General features: G+C 42.7%; 1 protein-coding gene across 2 annotated transcripts in view; it reads right to left on the bottom strand.

The window, feature by feature from the left end:
- Positions 1-12,266: 12,266 nt before the first annotated feature.
- The window catches only part of DDX21 (DExD-box helicase 21), a 28,069-nt gene continuing 13,564 nt past the window's right edge, over positions 12,267-26,771 (bottom strand). The window contains exons 7-15 of one of the 2 annotated variants that reach the window (XM_030568121.1): positions 25,192-25,355; positions 24,707-24,856; positions 23,211-23,372; positions 19,716-19,835; positions 18,455-18,528; positions 15,180-15,339; positions 13,893-14,027; positions 13,186-13,230; positions 12,267-12,629 (exon numbers count right to left, since the gene is read on the bottom strand). In XM_030568121.1, the coding sequence (XP_030423981.1) occupies positions 12,438-12,629; positions 13,186-13,230; positions 13,893-14,027; positions 15,180-15,339; positions 18,455-18,528; positions 19,716-19,835; positions 23,211-23,372; positions 24,707-24,856; positions 25,192-25,355 (1,202 nt within the window). In that variant the 3' untranslated portion in view covers positions 12,267-12,437. The remainder of the gene's footprint in view (positions 12,630-13,185; positions 13,231-13,892; positions 14,028-15,179; positions 15,340-18,454; positions 18,529-19,715; positions 19,836-23,210; positions 23,373-24,706; positions 24,857-25,191; positions 25,356-26,771) is intronic. The other variant, XM_030568122.1, reaches the window with a different exon arrangement.

Consider the following 26,771-nt stretch of genomic DNA (forward strand, 5'->3'; position numbering starts at 1 on the left):
GGGAGTTGAAGTTTATTAGTTATAGGTACTGATCCAGGCTCCATAAAAATAACTCTAGTAAGGTTACTAAATTTTCAAAAATAAGGTGGAAGGATACATACAGGTAGGCCACTGAGAATATACAGGTCCCTAAGCAGAATATTCATTTTTATTGCATTAACCCTCCCCCACAGGCGCAGGGAGAGAGGATGCCACCTGTTTGTATCACTATGTAAGAGATCACAGGATATATATTTATCTTCACTAGTTTGTTAATCTTTTTGGTATTTTTATAGCTAGACACTTAATAGCATCAATTTGCCTATGGAAATTCCAGTGAGAGAAAGCTATGCTACACGATAACTGGGCAATTTCCAATAGCTCTGATTTTTCCCCAATTAATTTTGTAACCAGATATTGATCTGAATTTTTGACTTAGTGATAAAAGGGCTGGAATTGTGGTTTCTGGCTTGGATGTAAATAAGGGGCATCATCTGTCCATATCAATTTATACTCTCTGGAAATGAATTGTATGTTTCCAATAGCTTGAGAACATACAGCTACTGCCTACAGCTCGAGAGCCAAATTAAAATGTAATGGAAACAGTGGGCATCTGTGCCTAGTACCCCTGGAGGTACATTGTAGGTAGTGATACAAGAGGTTGAAGGAGAGTATCATAGTTGGATCCTGGAACAATACAAGGGTGTTATAACCTTAGTCCCAGATTTGGACCTTAGCGTCCAAAATATGGGGGTTAGCATGAAAACCTCCAAGCTTAGTTACCAGCTTGGACCTGGTACCTGCTGCCACCACCCAAAAAATTAGAGTGTTTTGGGGCACTCTGGTCCCCCTGAAAAACCTTCCCTGGGGACCCCAAGACCCAAATCCCTTGAGTCTCACAACAAAGGAAAATAATCCTGATTCCCTTCCCCCCTCCAGGTGCTCCTGGAGAGATACACAGACACAAGCTCTGTGAAACTACGCAGAGTGATTCCCCCTCTCCGTTCCCAATCCTGGAACAAAAGCACTTTCCTCTTCACCCAGAGGAAATGCAAAATCAGGCTAGCAATCCAACACACAGCTCTCCCCTTGATTTCTTCCTCCCACCAATTCCCTGGTGAGTACAGACTTAATTTCCCTGAAGTAAAGAAAAACTCCAACAGGTCTTAAAAGAAAACTTTATATAAAAAAGAAAGAAAAAATACAAATAGTCTCTCTGTATTCAGATGACACAATACAGGGCAATTTCTTAAAAGAATATTGAATAAACAGCCTTATTCAAAAAGAATACAAATCAAAGCACTCCAGCACTTATTCATGCAAATACCAAAGAAAAGAAACCATAGAACTTACTATCTGATCTCTTTGTCCTTACACTTAGAAACAGAAGACTAGAAAGTAGAAAGTACTTCTCCAAAGCTCAGAGAAAGCAGGCAGGCAGACTGAAACAAAGACCCTCAGACACACAATTCCCTCCACCCAAAGTTGAAAAAATCCGGTTTCCTGATTGGTTCTCTGGTCAGGTGCTTTAGGTGAAAGAGACATTAACCCTTAGCTATCTGTTTATGACAAAGGGTCCAAATCTAAATTTTTGTAGCATATAAAACACATACCTCCAGCCCACTCTATCAAAAGGCTTTTCTGCATCTAAGGCTCAAATGACATGTGGTTTGGGGTCATTATATTTCACTTGTTGTGATACCAATAAACTGTCAAAGGTTATCAGAGCCACAACAGCTTCAGACAAGCCCAACTTCATTTGGGTATATGAGAGAGCTCCAACCCTTCTCCCGCCTCACTACCAGAACTTTTGACAATATTCTGACATTACTGTTAATAAGTAAAACTGGCCTATAATTAGAACATAGCATGGCATCACTTCCTGGTTTAGGAAACTAGGATTTCCCTGAGGGAGAAGGGTGCCTTCTGGAAATGACTCATTAAACACTGCAGTTATCTTGTCAGACAGGAGTTCAAGGAAGTGTCTACAGAATTCAGCAGGGAAGCCAGCTGGTCTGGAGCTTTCTTCACCTTTATATTCTTAATCATCTTAATTAACTCATCCTCCGTTAGAGGAGCATCAAGATTTCCATGTTGGGCTATGATGATTTGTGGTAATGTTTCTAAAAAATGATCCAAAGTATCTATGCAGGAGTTTGCATCCAGTTTGTACAGATATTAGAGAAACTAAAGAAATATTAATAATCTTTAGATAATGTACATAATTTACCATGTTTATACAGATAGTTGGCATTCCACATGATGAGACCCTTTGTCTTACGTGGTATGTCAGCAACTTGCCAGCTTTCCACCTTATTCCCAGAAATCCTGAGTCAAAATAGGGCAAACTCAGCCTGTGCCAAGTGAAGTTTGTTGAGTTAATATCTATAAGCAGGGGCGGCTCCAGGCACCAGCACTCCAACCGTGTGCCTGGGGTGGCATGCCACAGGGGGCACCCTGCTGGTTGCTGTGAGGGGGGCAGGCAGGCTGCCTTCGGTGGCTTGCCTGCAGCAGGTCCACCAGTCCTTCGGCAGCAATCCGGCGGCAGGTATGCCAAAGCCGCGGAACTGGAGGACCTCCCGCAGGCATGGCCCCGAAGGCAGCCTGCCTGCAGTGCTTGGGGTGGCAAAATACCTAGAGCCGCCCCTGTCTATAAGTCATCAAGGATCACAACAAATCTGAAGCTGAGGCTGTGGCATAAGACAAATCAAGCTTTGTCTTTACTTTGTTTTGCTTTACTTTTTTCTCAAGAGCCATCATATTTTCTCCATGTTCCCTCTTCTTGGAAAAAGAGAAACTAATAATTCTACCCCTCACAGAGGGCATGGGTGTTTATCGCAATAGTGTGCTAGAAGACTTGAAAGTCCGTTTGTCTCCAACAACAGGCAATTTTTTTCCAATAAAAATGTTGAAATAGGGATCTAATAAACATGAAGAATTAAATTTCCATATACATGGCTGTTACTTACTTGCATCTGTTGCTATTCAGAATTACAGAGGTATGATCAAAGACAGTAAATTTATCCAGGCAAGAATCAACTACAGAATTAACCAAGCCCCTGGAGAGGGGAATGGGATGTATATACTGGGGAAAAGTATGAATAATCCCAACTCTTTGGATGTATGAGCTGCCAGGTATAACATAGTCCCAGGTCTTTAATGTGCAATTCCAGAGCCATTCTGGTTTTAGTCAGTTTATGACACTGAGGGCCAGATTCTTCCACAGAAGGATCAAGCCCTTAATTAAAATCCGCTGCAATCACAATAGGGATATGGGATTCTCTGTCAATTTAGTAAAATAACCTATGAAAGGTTTCAAGATCATCAAGGTCAGGCTCATTCATATTAGCAATGATTAGTTCAGATCCATTTATGGTGACTTTAAGTGTTAAGAATCTGCCCTGATCATCTGAAATTGACTCAGATCAGTGCTTTGTATGTATACATACAGTGGATACATATAGAAGAGTATGACTAGCCCTCTGGATTTGGATGGGAAGCAGTCACATTCTAATTTAGCAGCCTTATTAGAGGTGTCTCCTACTAAAGCACTCACTGTATCTGCCTTTCCTCTCTTAAATAAAAAAATACTTTCTTCAAATTGGAGTGTTAAATCCTTTATATTCCAGGAAATAAAACCACTTCAGGACCAATTCAAGAATTATTTTTTGTCATGCATGATCTTACAAATGAGACTAATTGAATTTTGTATCATGTGCTCTATTGCATCTCATTCTACTCCCCACAGAGGACCCCCCAAGAGGGCAGTCTATCAGTGAAATGCCCCAGGACACTTATTCAGCATTATCTTGGTAGATGCTCACCACCTGCCAGACCTCCAGGGAACAAGGTAGGTGCAGGAAAATTGGGGGGGAGATGTCAGTGTTAGTTACAGCCACCTGCAGAAGCTTGATGGAAATCATTGTCATGAAGGGTAGAATTTTCCTGAGTATGAAGATCAGGAGGGAAGAAGGGGAAAGAGACAGACATGGGGTAAGACACTGCAAAGGGGGCACAAAAGAGACCCCAACAGAACGTTACAAAATGAAAAAAAAATTATAGCAACATATGAACCTTCACATACTTGGCAACACATGGGATCAATGTCATCCATTATCAGGCATTGAAAGAACACTTCAAGCTAAGTATAGCTAAAATGCTCTGACGCGCCAGCAGGTGCAGGCTTAGGCAGCTTGTCACTGCTCACCAGTCATCCTCCTCCCCCCCAGCATCCAAACCCTTAAATGGCTTTGAAAAGTATTATAAACAACAACTGCACACAGGATACATCCCCAACAAAGATCTGGAAGGTTTGATGTTTATATTCCATAACACAACAAGCGTTGTGCTCATGGTTATATCCATCTCTGAGTTGTGTAGGATGCAATGGACTCAGCAGGGTTTTGGGTCAGGGACCCTCTCTACCCAACGATTAGAAGTAATTCCTACTGGAATTACCATCTCCTGTATTTCAAACAATAAACCCAACAACTACTACCCCAACCTGAAGTGCAGGTAGGGAAGCTAGTATCCCCAGACACTTAGTTTGCACACTAAATGTGTTTGATGGTTACATTACAATCCTGCAACAATGTAAGGAGATAAGCAAAAGTGAACATAGGAACTTCCCTGAATATCATCCCTTGGTCCATGCTGCAGCCAGAGCCGTCCTTAGGATTTATGGGGCCCTACGCAGTATTATTAAACTGGTGCCCCTATGCCGGATGGCAGCCCAAGCTCACAGCCTAATGGGGGAGCGGGGAGGAGGGACTTGACAGCAAAGGATAATGAGATGCCCGGCCTGCCTCATGGTGGCGGAGAATCACAGTTCCCCGCAGAGACTTCCATGCCCTCTCCCTCATGCAGAATGGACATGAAGAAAGTATCTAATTAAAAGCACTAAAATTTGGGAATAAAAAATGTCAGTCACAGGTTTTTTTATATGCCCTGAAGTTTGTCAGAGATTTATGTGTAAAAACTTCATAGTAAGGGTGAGTCAGCTGTCCTGCTGAATACAACATTACATATAATGGAATACATGATGCAGCTCTTCTCTGTTTTACATTTTCTTAATCAGTATTTCTAAACTGAATTTATATTTAAATCACTGAAACAAAGACATTCTTCTAAATTAATCAGAGAGATTTAGTGTGTTCATAACAATGTTCATTGCTTTTAGAAAAAGGGAATAGTAATTTACTTTGTGTGATCTCCATAACAAGAGACATGGTTATGAAATTTCACCAACTTTAAAAAAATATGTTTCCAAAGATTTTAGGTATAACAAGGATTTTGTCTTACTAAGGTACTGATTTTGCTGGAGGGTTCTTTTAAAACTAGTTCGTCGGATAGTCAGAAGTAAAGAAAGGGAAACTTTTTGTCCAGCTATCTGGAAGGGAAGGACTGTTGTCCCTTTAAGGGCTCTCTTCAGTGGGAAGTGGGGGGACAGGTGGTGAAGGGATGGACAGAAAGGACACAGGAAGACTTGGAAGCACTTTTTTTTTTTAACTATAGTAATTAAAATGTGTATTTTAGATAAGGGAGGTCTTTTGAACGATTTATTTAAAAAACTGTATGTCTGAAGATCCACACATTTAAGGCTAAAGATGATTGTGCATCTAAAACTCTATGCAAGCATTTTTTAGAAATGTGATTTTATAATCAGCACCAGCTCACTAATGAAATATTTTTAAAGCAAATTTTAAACTAAGGTCCTGTAGACTGACGTGTTCTGTGTAAATATTACATTAATGCACAACTGTTTTTGTCAGTAAAGTCAGAAACTGACAGTATAAAAATTTATTTGGGCATAAGCTTTCGTGTACATCTGATGAAATGGGTTTTAGTCCACAAAAGCTTATGCCCAAATAATTTGTTAGTCTTTGAGGTGACACAAGGACTCGTCCTTGTTTTTGCTGATACGGACTAAGGCCTTGGCTACACTCACACTTTACAGCGCTGCAAGTGGGGTGTGAAAAAACACCCCCCTGAGCGCTGCAAGATACAGCGCTGTAACACGTCAGTGAAATCAGGGCAGCAGCGCTGGGAGCGCGGCTCCCAGCGCTGCACGCTACACCCGTAAGGGATGTGGTTTACATGCAGCGCTGGGAGAGCTCTCTCCCAGCGCTGCCGCTCTGACTACACTCACACTTCAAAGCGCTGCCGGGGCAGCGCTTTGAAATTCCAAATGTAGCCATACCCTAACAGGACTACCACTCTGAAACCTGTCAGTATATACCTTGGGGTTGGCAAATGCCTGTTAAATGGCTTTATTACCCCTTGAATGTCTCTTTAACAGTTTCAGTGTTGTGCTAATAGGTCTGGCAGGCTGGAGGTTTTTTCACTTTTAACTACTAGATTCCCTCCCAAGGAAGACTCACCAGGCTAGAGCAGCCATCTGTGGGAGCCTGCAGGAAGGGTCAGAACAGGGATAGGAAAACAAGAGGGTGGACACTAAGACCCAGTGGTGCCCCAAATTTTCAGGTGCCCTAGGCAGCTGCCTATGCCTAAGGACAGCCCTGGCTGCAGCTATCCACCAGCAATGGCACGACAATCTAAATCAGAGATCTGTTCTCAGGATTCCCAACAATGTGCAGACAGCTCTGAGTCACCCCTGTTCACTGCAGTCTCTATGTGTCTTCAGATTCCTCAGCTCCTCTGTGCAGCAGAAGCAGGTTTTCAACATCATTTTATGAGAGGCCAGCTTTCCATGCATAAAGATACCTAGTGGTTGTTAGGAAATGGTTCAGTTAGGATTCCTATTGCCTACCAGTGCAGGGTTTGGATGAGGGAGTTTTATGTTTCTACTCCCTCAGCATCAGGCAGCGCATTAAAGAGATCACAGGAATGATGATTTACAGTTAGGAAGGCTGTGGCATTCAGGATTCAGCAAAACCCCCATACAGAAAACACATAGCATATATATGGGATCCAACTTCACCACACCCAATTCCGGGCAAAGTATGTGGGGAGTAAACATAATGGGGGCTAGTTAGATCTGCACGGCTGTCAAAGTGCCAGCAGTTAGAATAGTCAGAAACAAAACACATCAGAAGTAGTTTATAGGTTATTTATGAAGCTCTCCACCTGCTGAGGTTTTTGGAATGATTAGGTCACTCCTCCCGATACTACATGAAACAATGGAGAAAACCAACATGTAGTATGTTAGCCCTTTTTTTTCTCCCCTAGGCCTGGCAAAACTTCCCTATATCCACAATAGCCCTTGCAAAATCTTGAGAAACCATTGCCCCAGAGCTCTTTTCCCCCTGGCTTTGAATAGATTAAATTTCTCAGGTTTACAATAAATGATCAGTGCTCTAGGCTCTTAGCTCCAAGGGCAGGCTTTGGGGACAAAGACCTGTGAGCTCTTCCTCAGGCAGATCAAGAATTTCTATTAAAAGGCTGGGGATAAAATACAGAGGTTTCTCTTGTTCTGCTCCCACAGGAACTCCTCTGATTCTAAGGTTGTTTCTGCATGATCTGCTTTCCAGATCAGCTAATTCCCTTTAATCAATTTTTTATTTTTTAAATAATTTTTTTTGCAAACAGCGGCTGCTAACAGGGAGTTTCGCAAGGGAGTTCTCCAGGTGAAGGAGCAAATACAGCATCTGTGGGGAAAGCAACTGTTTGTAGTGTGTGTTTGTTTAGGGGTTACTTTCTGTGTGCTGAACTTGTGTTTGTTTGGTTGTTTGAAGGACTGTGTGCTGTGGCTGGCAGTTGGAAGCTATGAGCTTCAAAGGAAGGTCTGAAAGCTAGAAGCCTCTGGTAATTGGCTGAGCATTAATAAGTGGGCGAGGCATTCACTCAGGCTAGGGCTTTATAAAGCAGCGCACAAGCAACCAGGGAGCTTTGCGAACAGGGGCTGCTAACAGAGAGTTTCACAAGGGAGTTTGGGAAGGTAGCAGAGGTCCCTTGCCAGTTCTATCTGTTTCCCTTTATTCTCCTTAAAACCTATAAACCAAACTATATTCTAAACTTCTTGCTTTAAACAACCCTTTCATTAACTAGGAGACAATGTAGGCAGAAGCCCAGCTGCAGAGTGGGGGCTCTCCAGTTTATTTCACTGAGTGTAGCATGTATGATTACTTGCCCTGTGGGCGAGTGGCGTATGTGTGCATTCGGTGCAAGGAGCTCCTGGCCCTCAGAGACCACGTACAGACTTTGGAGGCCACGGTGGCAGAACTGGAGGAGCTAAGAGAGGCGGAGAGATATGTTGATGAGGCTTTCCGGGATACTGTAGAATTGTCCCACCTCTGGTCAGACAGTTCCTGCGCTGTTGAGGAGGATGAAAGGCCCAGGAAAGCAAAGTAGTCAACGGGAGCAGAAGGAAACCTTCCAGTAGTTGGGCCCCTCCTTCCAGATGGTGCTGGGGTTGCCTCTTGCACTAAGGTTACTTCTCTGGGGAGGGAACTCCAGTTGCTAGGAAAAGGTAGGTGTTAGTAATGGTAGATTCGATAATTAGAAACGTAGATAGCTGGGTTTGTGATGACCAGGAGAACTGTATGGTGACTTGCCTGCCTGGTGCGAATCTCTCGAGTCATCTAGACAGACTTATGTATAGTGCTGGGGAGGAGCTGGTGGTCGTGGTACATGTAGGGACCAATGACATAGGGAAGGGTAGGAGAGATGTCCTGGAGGCCAAATGTAGGCTGCTAGGGAAGAGACTGAAATCCAGGACCTCTATGGTGGCATTCTCAGATATGCTCCCAGTTCCTCACGCAGGGCCAGATAGGCAGGCGGAGCTTCAGCGTCTCAATGCGTGGATGAGACAATGGTGTAGAGAGGAGGGGTTCACATTCATTAGGAATGGGGAAACTTTTGGGATGGAGGGAGCCTATACAGGAGAGATGGGCTCCACCTAAACCAAAGCAGAATCAGACTGCTGGCACTAAATATTAAAAAGGTTGTAGAGCAGTTTTTAAACTAGGAGATGAGGGAAAGCCGACTGCTGCAGGGGAGCATGTGGATCGGACACAGACTTCTCTTAGGGGAGAGTCTAATGATAGAGAATCTCCAGGTTATAGTCAGGAGCAGAGAATGGAAGAGGATAATGTAAGGGCCAGATCAGATGATAAACATACACAAAGATTCTGACACATCAGAAAAGGGCAGACAAATAAACAGTGACAAGTTTTTTAAGTGCTTATACACAAATGTTAGAAATTAAATAATAAGATAGGTGAATTAGAGTACCTTGTGATAAAGGAGGATATTGACATAATAGGCATCACAGAAACCTGGTGGACTGAGAGCAATCAATCAATGGGACACAATTCCAGGTTACAGAATACATCAGAAGGACAGAACGGGTCGTGTGGGGGGGTGGGGAGTGGCACTGTATGTGAAAGAAAATGTAGAATCAAATGAAGTAAAAATCTTAAATGAATCCACATTCCATAGAATCTCTATGGATAGTGTGAAAGTAGAATGAATTAAATTGTAAAAATAAGAATGGATTAAAGAAATGTTGTATGTACCTTTAAGCAGAAATAAGAAATGTTGAAATACAGGTGCCAGGAAAAGAAACATTAGGCATAAACAAGGGTGCTAATGGCGAAACATTAACAGAGGATCGGTAATAGTTAGTAAGGAAATAAGATATGCATGCCTAGCCCAGGTAAACTTATCAGATTCTGTTTCCTTTGTTAACTTGTTAAGTGCTTGCCTTTTTATCTGTATAAATAAGATAATGTGAGCACCATGCAAGGCACAAACTATCTGGGGGCTTGTCTACATCAGAAAGTTGCAGCGCTGGTGAGGGAGTTACAGCGCTGCAACTTTGAAGGTGTACACATCTGCAGGGCACCACCAGCGCTGCAACTCCCTGTTTGCAGCGCTGGCCGTACTCCCGTTTTGTCTCGGGTGTAGAGGATCCAGCGCTGGTAATCCAATGTAGACAGTTACCAGCGCTTTTCTTGACCTCCGTGGAAGGAGGAAGCCTCTGGTAATCAAGCTGGTTTCCTTTCCCGGTTTGCTCTCTCGGTCCCGGAGCCACCCAGCAAACCGCAGGGAAGGAGACCTGCTTGCTCGGGGTTCCGGGACCGAGAGAGCAAACCGGGAACGCCGCGGTTTGCTCTCTCGGTCCCGGAGCCAGCCAGCAAACCGCAGGGAAGGAGACCTGCTTGCTCGCGGTTCCGGGACCGAGAGAGCAAATCGGGAACGCCGTGGTTTGCTCTCTCGGTCCCGGAGCCAGCCAGCAAACCGCAGGGAAGGAGACCTGCTTGCTTGGGGTTCCGGGACCGAGAGAGCAAATCGGGAACGCCGCGGTTTGCTCTCTCGGTCCCGGAGCCACCCAGCAAACCGCAGGGAAGGAGACCTGCTTGCTCGGGGTTCCGGGACCGAGAGAGCAAACCGGGAAAGGAAACCAGCTTCGCCGCGGTTTGCTCTCTCGGTCCCGGAACCCCGAGCAAGCAGGTCTCCTTCCCTGCGGTTTGCTGGGTGGCTCCGGGACCGAGAGAGCAAACCGCGGCGTTCCCGGTTTGCTCTCTCGGTCCCGGAACCCCGAGCAAGCAGGTCTCCTTCCCTGCGGTTTGCTGGCTGGCTCCGGGACCGAGAGAGCAAACCGCGGCGAAGCTGGTTTCCTTTCCCGGTTTGCTCTCTCGTCCCGGAACCCCCCTTGAAGCCGCCCAACAGCGCTGCAGTGTGGCCACATCTAACACCACTTGCAGCGCTGGTTGCTGTAAGTGTGGCCACTCTGCAGCGCTGGCCCTATACAGCTGTACTAATACAGCTGTAACAACCAGCGCTGCAAAATTTTAGATGTAGACATGGCCTGGGTGTTATTAGCAGAGTGCTGTGCTAATAAAACAGAGTGGTCTGACAAACTGTGAGTCCTGAGTCTAACTTTGACAATAGAAATGTCATGCTCTAATAAGAATATAACATTAGGGATCTATTATCGACCTCCTGACCAGGACAGTGATAGTGATGATGAAATGCTAAAGGAAATTACAGAGGCTATCAAAATTAAGAACTCAATAGTGGGAGATTTCAATTATCCCCATATTGACTCAGAACATTTCACTTCAGGATGATATGCAGAGATAAAATTTATCGATACTTTAAATGACTGCTTCATGGAGCAGCTGGTACAGGAACCCACAAGGGGAGAGGCAACTCTAGATTTAGTCCTGAGTGGAGCGCAGGAGCTGGTCCAAGAGGTAACTATAACAGGACCAATTGGAAATAGTGACCATAATACAATAGCATTCAACCTCCCTGTGGTGAGAAGAACATCTCAACAGCCCAACACTGTGGCATTTAATTTAAAAAGGGGGAATTATGCAAAAATGAGGGGGTTTGGGGTGGTGGCTGACAGCTTGTGAACCCCTCATGTAATAACCTCACAAACCCCTGAAGGGTCCTGACCCCCAGTTTGAGATTTAAGGTGCATGTTTTTTGCTTGTGGAGAAGAAAGGATGGTGCGTGACCAGCGGCAGATGGGGGTGGATGCTGATGGACTGCCCCAGAGCACTCGGGTTCGTTCTACCATGTTCTGCAAGGGCACCGTGGTGGCTCTCAGGTCCCATGATTTTTAAAATTATCTACATCTTTCACCTTTGTGGATGTTTTGTGAGGATGGGATGGCAAGGCAAACAGTCAATTTCACTGAGAACCTTGAGAATTGTTAATTTAAAACCCACAGTGCATCAGACGCCAAAGGAGAGCAGGAGCTAAGCTAAAGTATGGTGGGAAAAAGCATCAGAACTCTCAGGGTAAGCTTTAGTGCCTGCAGGGGACAGGAGGTCTCTTTATCCCACAGGGGTATTTTTTTAAGAAAGACTTTAAATTGTAACATTAAAAGAAAATGAAAAGATGAAGTCTTATGGCAGCTATGTTCAAATTTGTCCACTTAACACAGCATAAGCACAGTAGAAGAGACTGTAACAAACGAATTTCACATTATCAGTACACCAACTCTATACCATTTGCCTCTTAAAGGATATACTTACACTGCAGCTTGGAGCGAGCACCCAGCCTGAGAAGGCAGACTTGCACTAGTAGGGCTCGTGCTAAAAACAGCACTGTGGACGTGGTGACTTGGGCTGGAGCTTGGGCTCTGCACCGTCCATGCTGCTATTTTTACTGTTTTAATGCAAGTCAGTCATTCACAGCCGTTGTGCAGACATACCCAAAGAGGCAGGTTCTTAGTGTGACAGTAAGTCCTGATACATATAGGCAGAAAGGGATTTCATTCAAAAATGTGAATTGTTAGCTTATATTTTTATAACTACACATTTCAAACATGTCCGTCAAGAGTGGAAGTCACTGGAAGAAAACAGCAAGATTTTTAAAATGAACTTTATGTCACTTCAGCAAGTAGATTTTGTTGCCATCCTCACTTACAGACAAGTGACCCGTTTAGCAAGTAACAAAAACAAATGGGAAAGTTCAAGAGATTTTAATTTCAATATAGCAAGCATTATGTAGTCCCATAGCTACATCAACTGAATTAGTTACTAAAATGCTCTGTGAAAACTTCGTTTCTGGCCTCCGTTTTTGAATCTGTTACTTTTGTTACGGTCACCACCTCCTTGCCTCTCATTCCTGAAGTTAGAGAAACCTCGGCCTGCTTCACGCGGAGTTTTTTCTAGCTCAGGGAACTCCGTTGCTACGGACAGCTGCCAGCGTCTTGAATCTTGCCATTGTTCCTGATCAAACAAGTTTAATGCATTCATTTAAAGAAATCATGAAAACATAGGAACTGAATTTGCATGCCTGCACATTCATAGAAGTTATTTCAAAACCAACCGCACCCTCACCGAACTAGTTCATCAGATCCATCTTATGGACAAGAGTCAATATTAGTCATTAAAACCCTTACAATTCACAGTCATGGGACAGAGGAGAGAATAACCACAGCGTAAGTTGGTTACTATTAATGCCCTCAATTAGGGAGGTTGGCAGCAGCCGAAAGGCCAAGATACAATGTAGAAAACAACGCAGGATTTTGTAAAGAAGAGGAAAGCAATGAACAGACAAGCAAAAAGTCAGAAGCAGCAAAATATGTTCAGTTAACGAGAATAGCACGAAAGAGTATATTTTGTAATGAATATGCAGCTCCCTTCATGCACAAAAGTTTTGGACTCTCTGCATTAAACTGCAAGCCTTATACTACTATAGTATAATCATGTAAGTAGCAGCTACAGTATTTGGCTTAAACGTCCTAAAAAGGATTCTAAAGGCCCTCTAGCAATAAGAACATACCTGTATACGACTTAGCTCAGCTGTAGGGACATCAAAGCACACCCCCTAAACACAACAGAAATAATATTCATTTACTCTCCAAGCTGGCATCCAAAAAGAGACACACTGGCACACTAACTTCGATAACAGACTACACCTGAAACACTGCTTATTAAATCTAAGTAAATATGAAGGTAACACCGTAGCAGAGTGCCTGCTCTATTTTGAGAGTGCCTTTTTATATTCTGTGGGAAATAAAAATTTTAGATTTGCCAAGAAATGAGGAATCAAATGCTTGGTGCTGATAGCAGCCCCACTTCCCTAAAGTAATGTATCTGTTCAAAGGTAGGGCACGAGCTTCCTGCAATACAACTTCTTTGTCAATGCTCTTTGCGCAGGAGTCAAGTGACTCAACTAAGCCAAGTCCCTGAACTGCTGATTGCAAAGTATTTACAGATAAGTGTGAGTAATAAGAACTACTTGTCTATTTTACTGATGAAAGAGAAGCAATTTCAACCCATTAGTGTAACATGATGGGTTCCTATATGGAGTTAATTTCCTAACTTCTCTGTCATTGGATAGAGGCAAAATGTAGAAAAACAACGCTCCTCACAGACACAACTTTGATGTGGTCATGGTAGAAGCCAATACCTGCATTAAAAGGAGAAGATGCCCTTAAATTCCCCAAATAAAACAAACATACAAAACAATAGGATAAACCATCTCACCATCTTTCCCTTGAGAAAATGCATTTTGGGAATTTTATTGTCTATTTCATCACCAAGCTGTTCTTTTAGTGCTCGCCAGGCATAGCCCATGTTGTGCATCTCTACTGAACATTGTAATGTCATTGTCACACAGCCCTTTAAAAACAAACAGAGAAATGTGTTTACAATGAAGAACTAAACCAGACTCTGGCAGATAGTGTCCAATCTGTTGAATATGAATTCCTATATACATCTTTGCGACTACTGTAATATTTAAGGCTCTACTGTTCTGCTAACAAGTAGGCTGTCTGGAATAAAGGCACCCTCCATTCAAATGATAATAAAAGCCTTCAAGAGAAAACGAAGACTAGCTAGAAATACATGTTGGTATCAGTCTTTAGAGCGAATATATTCGCGGGAAGCGGAGGAACAGTTATTAGATGCACATCACTATCCATTTATAAAATTACAAAAGGAGGAGACATGAGAAAACTTAGTGCAGGCCAGCATACGGAAAGGCAATCCGGTGTCAGTGCAATAGCTTTCATCTCGTTACATTGCCTTCAGAACAGTTCCCATCCAAAGATGAACTGGAGTTGGGTAACCTCTGCCCACATCAAAGAGAGAGCTTCTTCTACAGGGTCTTTCCTGTAACAAGATACTCCCAGAGATTACCTGCTGGACTCTCTTGTTCCTTGAAATATGCTGGGACTTGAAACATTTTCCAGAAAGACAGATTAAGCCAGCAGCAAAAACCCTCCTGTTGGCTCAAAAAACTTAACTGAAGTTTTCCATTATGGTATCACACTTTTCTGGAGTTAAGACCTGAGACAGATTAGGGGTCCTTTTCTTAGTGCCGGTCAAAGCAAAATATATTAACTAGTTTCAAGTTCCCCTGTTTTCTGTACTATGCCACTAAGATTTGATTTTAGTTAAGAAAACTGGAATTTGATGCAAGGTCGACAATAGCTGCAGCTCAGGCACTTAGTTGGGAAAGCAACAAGGAAGCTCTGTTTGGACTGGGCTAACAACTCGAGAGTACCTCATTAAAGGAGAATGGAGGCAACAATCTCTATAACTAAACGGTGCCAGAAACAGATGGCGAGGGCTAGTTTCAGACACAGAGAGCTGAAGGGCATCAGGCCTTGTTACACTTATTCAGTAAATTTGCAACACTGCTTACCATTCAATACATAATCTCTCTCACTCTAAGATGGATAGAATATTTACCCCTCTCACAGAGGTGTTAGGAGGATTAGTTCATACAGTGCTCTGAGCACAGCAGTGACATGCAACAGTATTATTTACCGCATCTGAGTTGAGCAAGGAACGCTGTTCAATGGAAGTAGCCCCAGAAATATGGGCTAATGCTGCAGCCAGAGCTTCCACTGCCCCCTTTTCCTCTATCAGCCGCGTAGCTAATTGTTTGAAATAGTCGATGGCAGAAGGAGAAACGGAATCCAAAGACCTATGTATTTACAGCAAAGATTTGATAGGTCAATATACAGAAAGCCAACATTACAAAATTCAATTGTGTAAGAGAAATTTTATTAACTTGTTAAGACTAATTCAAAGGTTAAGGCCAAGAATTTCAGAAGTGACTAGTTACTGTTGGTGTTTCAATTTTTGTGCACCAATCTTGGGTACCTTCAAAGGGGCCTGATACTCTGCAAGTGGCAAGTCCCTATCCTCTGATAATCCAGCCTCTTTAAGGCATCTCCCAGCTTGGCACCCAGACAGTCACTTGGAAAACCTTGAGCTAACCACCCAAGAGAAGGCTACAACATATGCAGAGTGCCCTTTGCCCCAAGAATACTCTGTATTGCCGGTGAAGCCAATTCCCTCCTTTTATGCTCCACACAGAAGATCCTGTAGTGACCATCATTTCATCATGAGCAATAAATAAGATCCCTGTTGAGCATCTGTCAATGGCCTTTTGTAGCACACCATAATGTCACTGATGAGCTGAGTGAACTACTTCCCACTCCCAGAGCCTGCTGCTTCAACACACTGACACTTACCACTGACAAAGGTAGCCAAGCTGGGGGAGGGCTTAAACCTGTATCTCCAACGGCAGTGCATACCAATAGCTCACTAGGCAAATAGTTCTCAGGCCATGTCTACATCTAAAATTTTGCAGCGCTGGTTGTTACAGCTGTATTAGTACAGCTGTATAGGGCCAGCGCTGCAGAGTGGCCACACTTACAGCAACCAGCGCTGCAAGTGGTGTTAGATGTGGCCACACTGCAGCGCTGTTGGGCGGCTTCAAGGGAGGTTCCGGGACGAGAGAGCAAACCGGGAAAGGAAACCAGCTTCGCCGCGGTTTGCTCTCTCGGTCCCGGAGCCAGCCAGCAAACCGCAGGGAAGGAGACCTGCTTGCTCGGGGTTCCGGGACCGAGAGAGCAAACCGGGAACGCCGCGGTTTGCTCTCTCGGTCCCGGAGCCACCCAGCAAACCGCAGGGAAGGAGACCTGCTTGCTCGGGGTTCCGGGACCGAGAGAGCAAACCGCGGCGAAGCTGGTTTCCTTTCCCGGTTTGCTCTCTCGGTCCCGGAGCCAGCCAGCAAACCGCAGGGAAGGAGACCTGCTTGCTCGGGGTTCCGGGACCGAGAGAGCAAACCGCGGCGAAGCTGGTCTCCTTTCCCGGTTTGCTCTCTCGGTCCCGGAACCCCGAGCAAGCAGGTCTCCTTCCCTGCGGGTTGCTGGCTGGCTCCGGGACCGAGAGAGCAAACCGGGAAAGGAAACCAGCTTCGCCGCGGTTTGCTCTCTCGGTCCCGGAACCCCGAGCAAGCAGGTCTCCTTCCCTGCGGTTTGCTGGGTGGCTCCGGGACCGAGAGAGCAAACCGGGAAAGGAAACCAGCTTGATTACCAGAGGCTTCCTCCTTCCACGGAGGTCAAGAAAAGCGCTGGTAACTGTCTACATTGGATCACCAGCGCTGGATCCTCTACACCCGAGACAAAACGGGAGTACGGCCAGCGCTGCAAACAGGGAGTTGCAGCGCTGGTGGTGCCCTGCAGATGTGTACACCTTCAAAGTTGCAGCGCTGTAACTCCCTCACCAGCGCTGCAACTTTCTGATGTAGACAAGCCCTCAGCCTCTTCCATGCTGGAACTCCCAGTCCCATTTAGCAACATGGAAAGAGAAGGGTGGTCACAACTCCAGATAAAGCCCCTCAAGTTATATTATTAAACCTCTGCCAATCTCAGACTGAACAAGTATTTCTAAATCATACTAGACTGGCAAAGTCTATTCTTGATATACAGAAAATACATACTATTAGACTGTATTCAAGGAAATTCTTAGAAATATAGAATGTTATACCTAGTCATCTTAATTAACAGTGATAGATATTACATTTAGAAAGGGCCTATTTGGCTGGCTAGTTGATCCTATCACTGCAGTTATTGATGGATACAGGAGGCCCTCAGTTACATAGGTGCAGCGATCACTGACTTCAGTGGCTGTTGTAGATGCACAACTGAAGGCTGATTTGGGTCCAAACTTACAATTATCAGATATGTATGTTCAAGACCGTCAGATTTGATACTGACTAGTGGTAAACCACCTCTCTTTTGTAAATGATATACGGAAAGCATCAACACATCACTCACAAATACGCAGGGGAAAAAGCTTTCAAGACAGTGAAGTAGGGGCATGAATGGGGGAGGGGGTGTCCAAGCTCGGGCACAGACCCCACCAATTTTTCTCTCTCCTGGGAAAAATCCTCCGGCCCCAGGGCAAGGGCACCATTTAGGGAGGGCGGGAGAGGTTATCTGTCCCCCCAACTGTCATTTCGTACTGGATGTCTGCTCGCAATACACACCCAGGCAGAGCTCTCAGCTGCAGCGCTGGGCAGCCAGATTCCCTCTTCCAGGAGTTGCGTTCTCCAGAGGTCATCCACCCCACCCTCTTCTCTGCCTCAAACAATCAGCAGCTGAGATGATATGGTGCGAAAATCCTCCTAATCCACAGTAGCGGGTTAGTGAGCACAGTTTCTGGGGGTGGGGTGGGCAAGGAAGGGGTTAGTTGAGGGGGGAGCACAGGGTCCTCAGTGGTGGTGGTGGATAAGAGATTTCCACCAACTAAGTGTTAGATGTGTACAAAGCTAGGAGTCAAGCTGAACAGAGTGAAAACAGCAACATTAATAATGAATCTGATACAAAACGCAGAGTGTGAGCTACCACAGACACATTAACTAAAAGGCTACTCTAGTTATACTAAATATAGTAACAATTCTTAAAAATCAATAGCAACTGCTAGGAATAAGTCAGTTTCCCTATAAGTAAGTACATTTCTATTCTACTACTTAGGTTTGATAGATTATAATTGAAAGTTACTTTTAACAACATATATTTTTAAAAAGAACATTTTGCTGTGTGAGGCGATGAAATACACAGGGGCTTACTGCTAATATCTTACTGAAATCAGCCAGCATACCTATGTAAGGCAACTGATTTTATAAGAGACAGAGATGTATGCCTGTATATGTAACAGGACTGAGTCTTACATCTCCGTATTGGCATCAATATTTTTCTTCTACAAGTTCAAGACATCTTGTAACTGTGGACAGATAATGAACATACCTGACAGCATCTTTACTGGAAGCTTTAATTATATCTGTTGCCGTAGGCACACCTATACACTTAAATGTAATGCCCTGAAATTGAGAAGAGAAAATGAATTACAGCTCAAGGTCTTTTCCCTACATTACTCAACAGAACTAAACTCTCGTCAAGTCCTGCTTCCAAGGCCACCATTCCCTTACTAGTCCTTTGTTCAATCTTTATTTAACCATGACAATTTAAAAACTATAAAAATAGAACACATTAAAATTATTCTTATCTCTGTTCATGTGTGGGTACCTGTGTCATGATCACATATTTGAATCAAAGACATTAGAAATGGGAAAGACTCATTAGATCAGAAACCAGCCCCACAACACAAGATGTATCAGATTTAGACATAATGATCTTAGCCGAAAGCCAGTATAATAGTTTGTGCAATGGCAATGGATTGACACTGAAAACAATTTAATCATACAGAGCAAGAGTATTTAATCCTCAAAGGAAACTGAAAACATGAGGGACAGAATGAGGCCAGGGAACTGAGACAATAGTTGGTTCAAGGCTCTACTTTTATTGTATAATTTTTACCTCTTTCCATTAAACATTCCTGAAGTAAGTAAAGTTCTCAGATGAATGTTTAATACATGCCAAAAAGAAAGAGAACCTAGAGTTCAAAATTCTCTGTTTAGCCTTCAGCAGCTGATGACACTAAACAGAACAGGAAATGCAAAAAGTGGGATTTCTACCATCTAATCTTTGTTGGGATTACACAACTCTAAATCCAAGCCTCAGCAGGTAAGTGAAATAGGAGAGGATTTTCAAGTATTTCATTTTAATTTGTCAATTTAAAAGCCTGCACATTACTGATTCAGTACCTTCAATGCTTTGACATTGTTTTCAGAACAGCCTTTCAAGTTCTCCTTTAAAGACAGATTTTTGTAGTACACAGAAAGAACATGTAATCATTCCACAATCTATCAGACACCAACTGCTACAAGTATACACATGAAGTTTCACATCAACAAGCCTTGGCAAAGTTTATATTTGAAAGGAAATTATTTGAATAGGAAAACCTGCAGAAGACAACACAGCACAGTACATAAAAACTTTTCGAAGACTAGTATTACCATTTTAGGCCCTGCCTATTTCAAGGTTGGAACCCTGTGGCCTTACACAGCACTTGACTGTGAGGTCCCCAAAAATATATGCGCACACTGTATTTTTAGATGTTGAATGACTGATTAAACAAAACAAACCCCAAAGAAAGCTAGACTGTTACCGCTTTTTGTTCTACTAGTCTTAATTGATATTCTTCCTTTGGCTGATAAAAACAGATACAAATTCCAGTCCGTCCAGCTCTTCCTGTGCGCCCAGACCGATGGATATATGAATCCACATCCTTTAAAAATGAAAATTAACATGAACACATTTAAGTCTTCTAAAATTAAAAGGCCTAGAAGGTTTCACAAAACATCTAGAAATTTTAAAAGCATTCTAGATGATTTTTATAAAAACCAAGCTCCCTTATTCCTGCTGTATAAAGAGGTTTTTGTAGGAGGGTTATCATAACAGGTTTAACTATCCAGAAAGACAGTAAACATTAAAAAGAAAATGCAAGGTTCAAATAAGAGGGAAGTGTCTAGCCAAAAGAGGAACAACAAAACCTAGTGCAACCCATCTTGCAACATCAGAAAACAAATCTGATTCACTCAATGCAAGTAGTCTGTGTGAAATACAAGGTTTCACAGAGGTATGCTCTATTGTGCTCTTGGAAGTCTGTTTGGAAATGAAGTGACCCTCCTGACTGCCATGAAGAAGAAATAAAACCTTGGAGGGGAAGAGTAACACCAGATTCAGGTAAAAGACTGGAAGTATCAAACTTAAATGACTTTATCAATACATTAGAAGCAAGAGGAAGATCAAGGACAGGGTAGGCCCACTGCTCAGTGAGGAGGGGGAAACAGTAACAGGAAACTTGGAAATGGCAGAGATGCTTAATGACTTCATTTCAGTCTTCACCGAGAAGTCTGAAGGAATGCTTAAGGTAGTGAATGCTTATGGGAAGGGGGTAGGTTTAGAAGATAAAATAAAAATAGAACAAGTTAAAAATCACTTAGAAAAGTTAGATGCCTGCAAGTCACCAGGGCCTGATGAAATACAACCTAGAATACTCAAGGGACTAATAGAGGAGATATCTGAGCCTCTAGCTATTATCTCTGGAAAATCATAGGAGACAGGAGAGATCCCTGAAGACTGGAAAAGGGCAAATATAGTGCCCATCTATAAAAAGGGAAATAAAAAACAACCCAGGAAACTACAGACCAGTTAGTTTAACTTCTGTGCCAGGGAAGATAATGGAGCAAGTAATTAAGGAAATCATCTGCAAACACTTGGAAGGTGGTAAGGTGATAGGGAACAGCCAGCATGGATTTGTAAAGAACAAATCATGTCAAACCAATCTGATAGCTTTCTTTGATAGGATAACGAGTGTTGTGGATAAGGGAGAAGCGGTGGATGTGGTATATCTAGACTTTAGTAAGGCATTTGATACGGTCTCGCATGATATTCTTACCAATAAACTAGGAAAATACAACTTAGATGTGGCTACTATAAGTTGGGTGCATAACTGGCTGGATAACCGTATTCAGAGAGTAGTTATTAATGGTTCCCAATCCTGCTGGAAAGGTATAACAAGTGGGGTTCGGCAGGGGTCTGTTTTGGAACCATCTCTGTTCAAGACCTTCATCGACGACTTAGATAATGGCATAGAAAGTACGCTTATTACGTTTGCAGATGATACCAAACTGGGAGGGATTGCAACTGCTTTGGAGGATAGGGTCATAATTCAAAATGATCTGGACAAATTGGCGAAACTGTCTTGAGGTAAACAGGATGAAGTTTAATAAAGACAAAATGCAAAGTGCTCCACTTAGGAAGGAACAATCAGTTTCACACATACAGAATGGGACGAGAAGGGGAACAGAATGGGAAGGAGTACGGCAGAAAGGGATCTAGGGGGCTATAGTGGGCCACAAGCTAAATACGAGTCAACAGTGTGATGCTGTTGCAAAAAAAAGAAAACATGATTCTGGGATGCATTAACAGGTGCGTTGTGAGCAAGACATGAGAAGTCATTCTTCCGCTCTACTCTGTGCTGGTCAGGCCTCAACTGGAGTATTGTATCCAGTTCTGGGCATCACATTTCAAGAAAGACGTGGAGAAATTGGAGAGGGTCCAGAGAAGAGCAACAAGAATGATTAAAGGTCTAGGAAACATGACCTATGAAGGAAAGCTGAAAGAATTGGGTTTGTTTAGTTTGGAACAGAGAAGACTGAGAGGGGACATTATAGCAGTTTCCAGGTATCTAAAAGGGTGTCAAAAGGAGGTGGGAGAAAACTTGTTCACCTTAGGGCTTGTCTACATCAGAAAGTTGCAGCGCTGGTGAGGGAGTTACAGCGCTGCAACTTTGAAGGTGTACACATCTGCAGGGCATCACCAGCGCTGCAACTCCCTGTTTGCAGCGCTGGCCGTACTCCCGTTTTGTCTCGGGTGTACAGGATCCAGCACTGGTGATCCAGCGCTGGTAATCCAATGTAGACACTTACCAGCACTTTTCTTGACCTCCGTGGAAGGAGGAAGCCTCTGGTAATCAAGCTGGTCTCCTTCCCCGGCTTGCTCTGGCGTTCCCGGAACCCCGAGCAAGCAGGTCTCCTTCCCTGCGGTTTGCAGGGTGGTTCGGGGAACGCGAGAGCAAACCGGGAAAGGAGACCAGCTTCGCCGCGGTTTGCTCTCGCGTTCCCCGAGCAAGCAGGTCTCCTTCCCTGCGGTTTGCAGGGTGGTTCGGGGAACGCGAGAGCAAACCGCGGCGAAGCTGGTCTCCTTTCCCGTTTTGCTCTCTCGTTCCCCGAACCCCCGAGCAAGCAGGTCTCCTTCCCTGCGGTTTGCAGGGTGGTTCGGGGAACGCGAGAGCAAACCGCGGCAAAGCTGGTCTCCTTTCCCGGTTTGCTCTCGCGTTCCCCGAACCCCCCTTGAAGCCGCCCAACAGCGCTGCAGTGTGGCCACATCTAACACCACTTGCAGCGCTGGTTGCTGTAAGTGTGGCCACTCTGCAGCGTTGGCCCTATACAGCTGTACTAATACAGCTGTACAACCAGCGCTGCAAAATTTTAGATGTAGACATGGCCTCAGTCTCTAAGGATAGAGCAGGAAGCAATGGGCTTAAACTGCAGCAAGAGAGGTTTAGGTTGGACATTAGGAAAAAGTTCCTAACTGTCAGCGTGGTTAAACACTGGAATAAACTGTTTAGGGAGGTTGTGGAATCTCCATCTCTGGAGATATTTAAGAGTAGATTAGATAAATGTCTATTAGGGATGGTCTAGTCAGTATTTGGTCCTGCCATGAGGGCAGGGGACTGGACTTGATGATCTCTCAAGGTCCCTTCCAGCCCTAGAATCTATGAATAAAGGATTCATACAATCTGAAATTTCACTGGAAAAACACATGGAATTCAAAATAAATTTAGAAATATTGAAAAAGGGCTTCAGAAGACATAATAAACAAAAAAGGAGGACAAACACCTACATTTAATTTAATCAAAAAAATAAATGCTCAACAGGAAAATTTTACACCTGCAGTTAGAAAAAAAATCTACGTAAATTCATATCACCAGTAAATCAACATTTTTCTTTATTTGAAGCAGATAAAGTTATCATCTGCCATTGCTGTCCTGTCATATAAAAAATGGCTGACTCATTTTTTCATACCCATTTCTTACCTTTGGGGGTGAACTCTGTATGACCAGGTCAACTTCAGGGATATCTAAACCACGGGCAGCTACATTGGTTGCAACCAAAATTTCAAATGTTCCATTTCTGAAACCCTTTAACGTGATCTCTCTCTGTTTCTGTGGAATATCACCGTGCAATGACTGGGCATCCTGTCAAAAGAAAAAGATCATTAAGACTTCATCCAACACAGGGTATCTATGCAGCAGCAATCCAATGACAACGGTGGCACAATTTGCTGTTCCTCACAACCCCAAACACTGTTCACAGCAGCAGATAGCACCAACTGTGGTGCTACATGCTTTACAGGCCGATATGAAGACGAAACCTGATCCTGATTTCACTTTCACTGGTGTAACTCAGGAGTAACTCCACTGAAGATACAAAAACTTAAAATCTAACACTAGTATGAGATGAGAATCAAGACCAAGGTCCCTGCCTGGAAGAGCTCCCCGCAGGCAAGAGAGAATATGGCACAAAGTTTTCAGCAACATGGCCAAGCCCAACTGACAAGTATGAACTGCCTCTGGTATTTGCAAGAAAAGAGGCGGTGCCTAAATTTGTCTAACAGGGAAGAGATCAGGATCTAGAAGTGAGAATTCTCAATACAATATGCAAAAGCAGAATTTATTAAATACAACACAGAACTTCACACTCACCTAGCCTCAAAGGGTTAATATGAGCATAAAAATCACAAGTGTTTGTGAGTGTCACTCCACAACCTTGTTAAAGTTATTAGCATATTTATCTGGTTTACTGTTAATGAACTACACAGAATCTCTACATGCACAAGTAGGACAGAAAAAAGCAAGCTACAGAACTAATTATGTCTAGCCTGTACAGTAAACCCCATTTAACTGAATACTAAATATATCAGCACTTCACCAATTCCCTCTTTTCCTTGATTTTAACATTCAACATCAAAACAATATTTGCTCTGTAAGAATCCAGGATTATTCTTCATTATGAGTAAAATTAATCTCTGTGCAAAAGGCCTGCTCAATATACTCTACAAGACCTGAATTAATGGCTCAAGAGGGGTGTGGTTTTTTTTTGGTTTTTTTTAAAAAGAGGGTGAGTAGGCCTTTCAGTCCTAGGGTAAATGTAATACTGTGTTTATAGGACACCCTGTATCTCAAATACCCATTATTCAGATGATGCATGGTTGTAAGAATCAGGAATCCAAACAGCTGTGATGTCTGTTCCATTATTATTTTTATTGTATAGTGTCAGCAATGTGTTTTGCACTGTACAGTACACAAAAAACAAAGTTCCTGTCTCCAAGGATCTTGCAGCCAAAAAGTTATCATCATGATGGTCAAGGAGAAACTTGCAGCTTTCTGAAATGTCTAAAAAAAAACAGCCTTGATGACAAAACATGAAGTCTACCATAAAATTCTATTTGTATGGCTGCCCTCCTATCTTCATTTCAGGAATTTCTAGCCTTGATGTTTACAACCATGACCACCTTTTCACACATCAATACCTGTTTAATCGAAGCATTCAGGGCCAGTTCATTTGCATCCTTTTTAGTTTCACAAAATATGATGGTCCGTCCATGACTGCCACTGTAAACCTGAATGACATCCTTAATAACTGCTGCTCTCTGAGACCAGTGACACTTTATAGCCAAATGCTGTTCGGGAAAGAAAATATGTTTATATCTGCTGTAATTCAACAGGATATCAGCTAAACATCTTTACACAAAGACAACATTTTGATTTTAAAATCCTCTAAAATTTTTAGGTTTTTATTTAAAATAAATAAAAAAACCCAAGAAAACAAAAATATTGTTTTCCCACATAAAATTATTTTTACAAAAAAGCTTTATGTTAATTTTAATCACTGCCAAAAGAAAATTAAGCTTTAGTTACTGTAACATCATACCTTTTGAAGGTCAGAACCATAACCCATATTTATCCATACTATGAAACCCTAGCACCTATACCACTCAGTAACGAAACTACTTACCTCTACAGTCACAGCCGTCTTTTGAGTCTTCTTTCCAATAAGATCAATCTGTTCATATTTGGATTTCATGTATTTTTTAGCCACATCATACACCCAGTGTGGACAAGTTGCAGAAAACAGCAGTGTTTGGGGGTTGTCTTCAGAATCTTTGAAACAACACATCACTATCAATAATCCAAGTAGTATTACAATATAAGAACTGATGTTTCGTTACAGATTCCATGTTATAATGACTAGTTATAAAGCAATAGGCATAATTTTCAAAATTTTGAGAAGGCTAATAAGTTTATATAGGAGATGGAGAAGTGTGTTATTTTAATACTGATCAGCTACAATAACCAACGTATAATGATTAAAAGTGGGAAAAAATTGATTAAGTATCAACAGGACCAAAACTGCTCCCCATTTAAGTCAATAGCAAAAATTTCCAATATTTGAATCAGAGCAAAATAAAAGGATGAACTCAACTGATGGTTTACTATTATTTTCAGCATGATGCTCAGCACATTCACTATATTATCATGCAATACAGACTTGATGCTCTATTCCAAATCAGACAGCTTAACATTCAGTAGCTGTCACTGCAAAATGCACAGCCTATTTTTATAGATCCCTCAGGATGAACATGCATTGGAACAGAGATGCAGGTGACCTCCAGGTAGTCCACCCTCTATCAATGCAAATCATTTCGTATAACATAGGTCTGAAATGTAGCCTATTATATAAATCAGCTTTTAATGTGACAATTCTTAATAAAGGTTCTGGAGGAGATCCTGGCAATTACAGGCCAGTAAACCTAACTTCAATACCAGGCAAACTGGTTAAAACTATAGTAAAGAACAGAATTATGAGACACATAGGTAAACACAAGTTGTTGGAGAAGAGTCAACATGCCTCCTGTAAAGAGAAATCATGCCTCATCAATCTATTAGGATTCTATGAGAGGGTCAACAAACATGTGGACAAGGGTGGTCATGGGATAAGAGGGAAGGGATCATTAACTGGTTAAAAGATGGGAAACAAAGGGTAGGAATACATGATCAGTTTTCAGAATGGAGAGGGGTAAATAGTGGTGTCCCCCACCGATTTGTACCAGGACCGATACAATTCGACATAGCCATAAATGATCCAGAGATAGGGGTAAAACAGTGAGGTGCAAAAATGTGTAGACAATATAAAATTATTCAAGATAGTTAAGTCCAAAACAGACTGTGAAGAGTTACGAAGTAGTCTCACAAAACTGGGTGACAGAGCAACAAAATGATAGATGAAATTCAATGTTGATAAATGCAAAGTAATGCACATTGGAAAACAATCTCAACTAGACATACAAAATGATGGGGTCTAAAGTAGCTATTACCACTCAGGAAAGATCTTGGAGTTATTGTGAATAGTTCTCTGAAAACATCTGCTCAATATGCAGCAGCAGTCAAAAAATGTAACAAATGTTGGGAATCATTAATATAGAGAAAAAGACAAGACAGAAAATATCATGATGCACTATATCAATCCATGGCATGCCCACTCCTCAAATACTGCATGCAATTCTAGTCACCCCATTAAAAAAAAAAATATTGGAA

The sequence above is a fragment of the Gopherus evgoodei genome, chromosome 7 (genome assembly GCF_007399415.2).
Source record: "Gopherus evgoodei ecotype Sinaloan lineage chromosome 7, rGopEvg1_v1.p, whole genome shotgun sequence".
NCBI classification, from domain to species: Eukaryota; Metazoa; Chordata; order Testudines; family Testudinidae; genus Gopherus; species Gopherus evgoodei.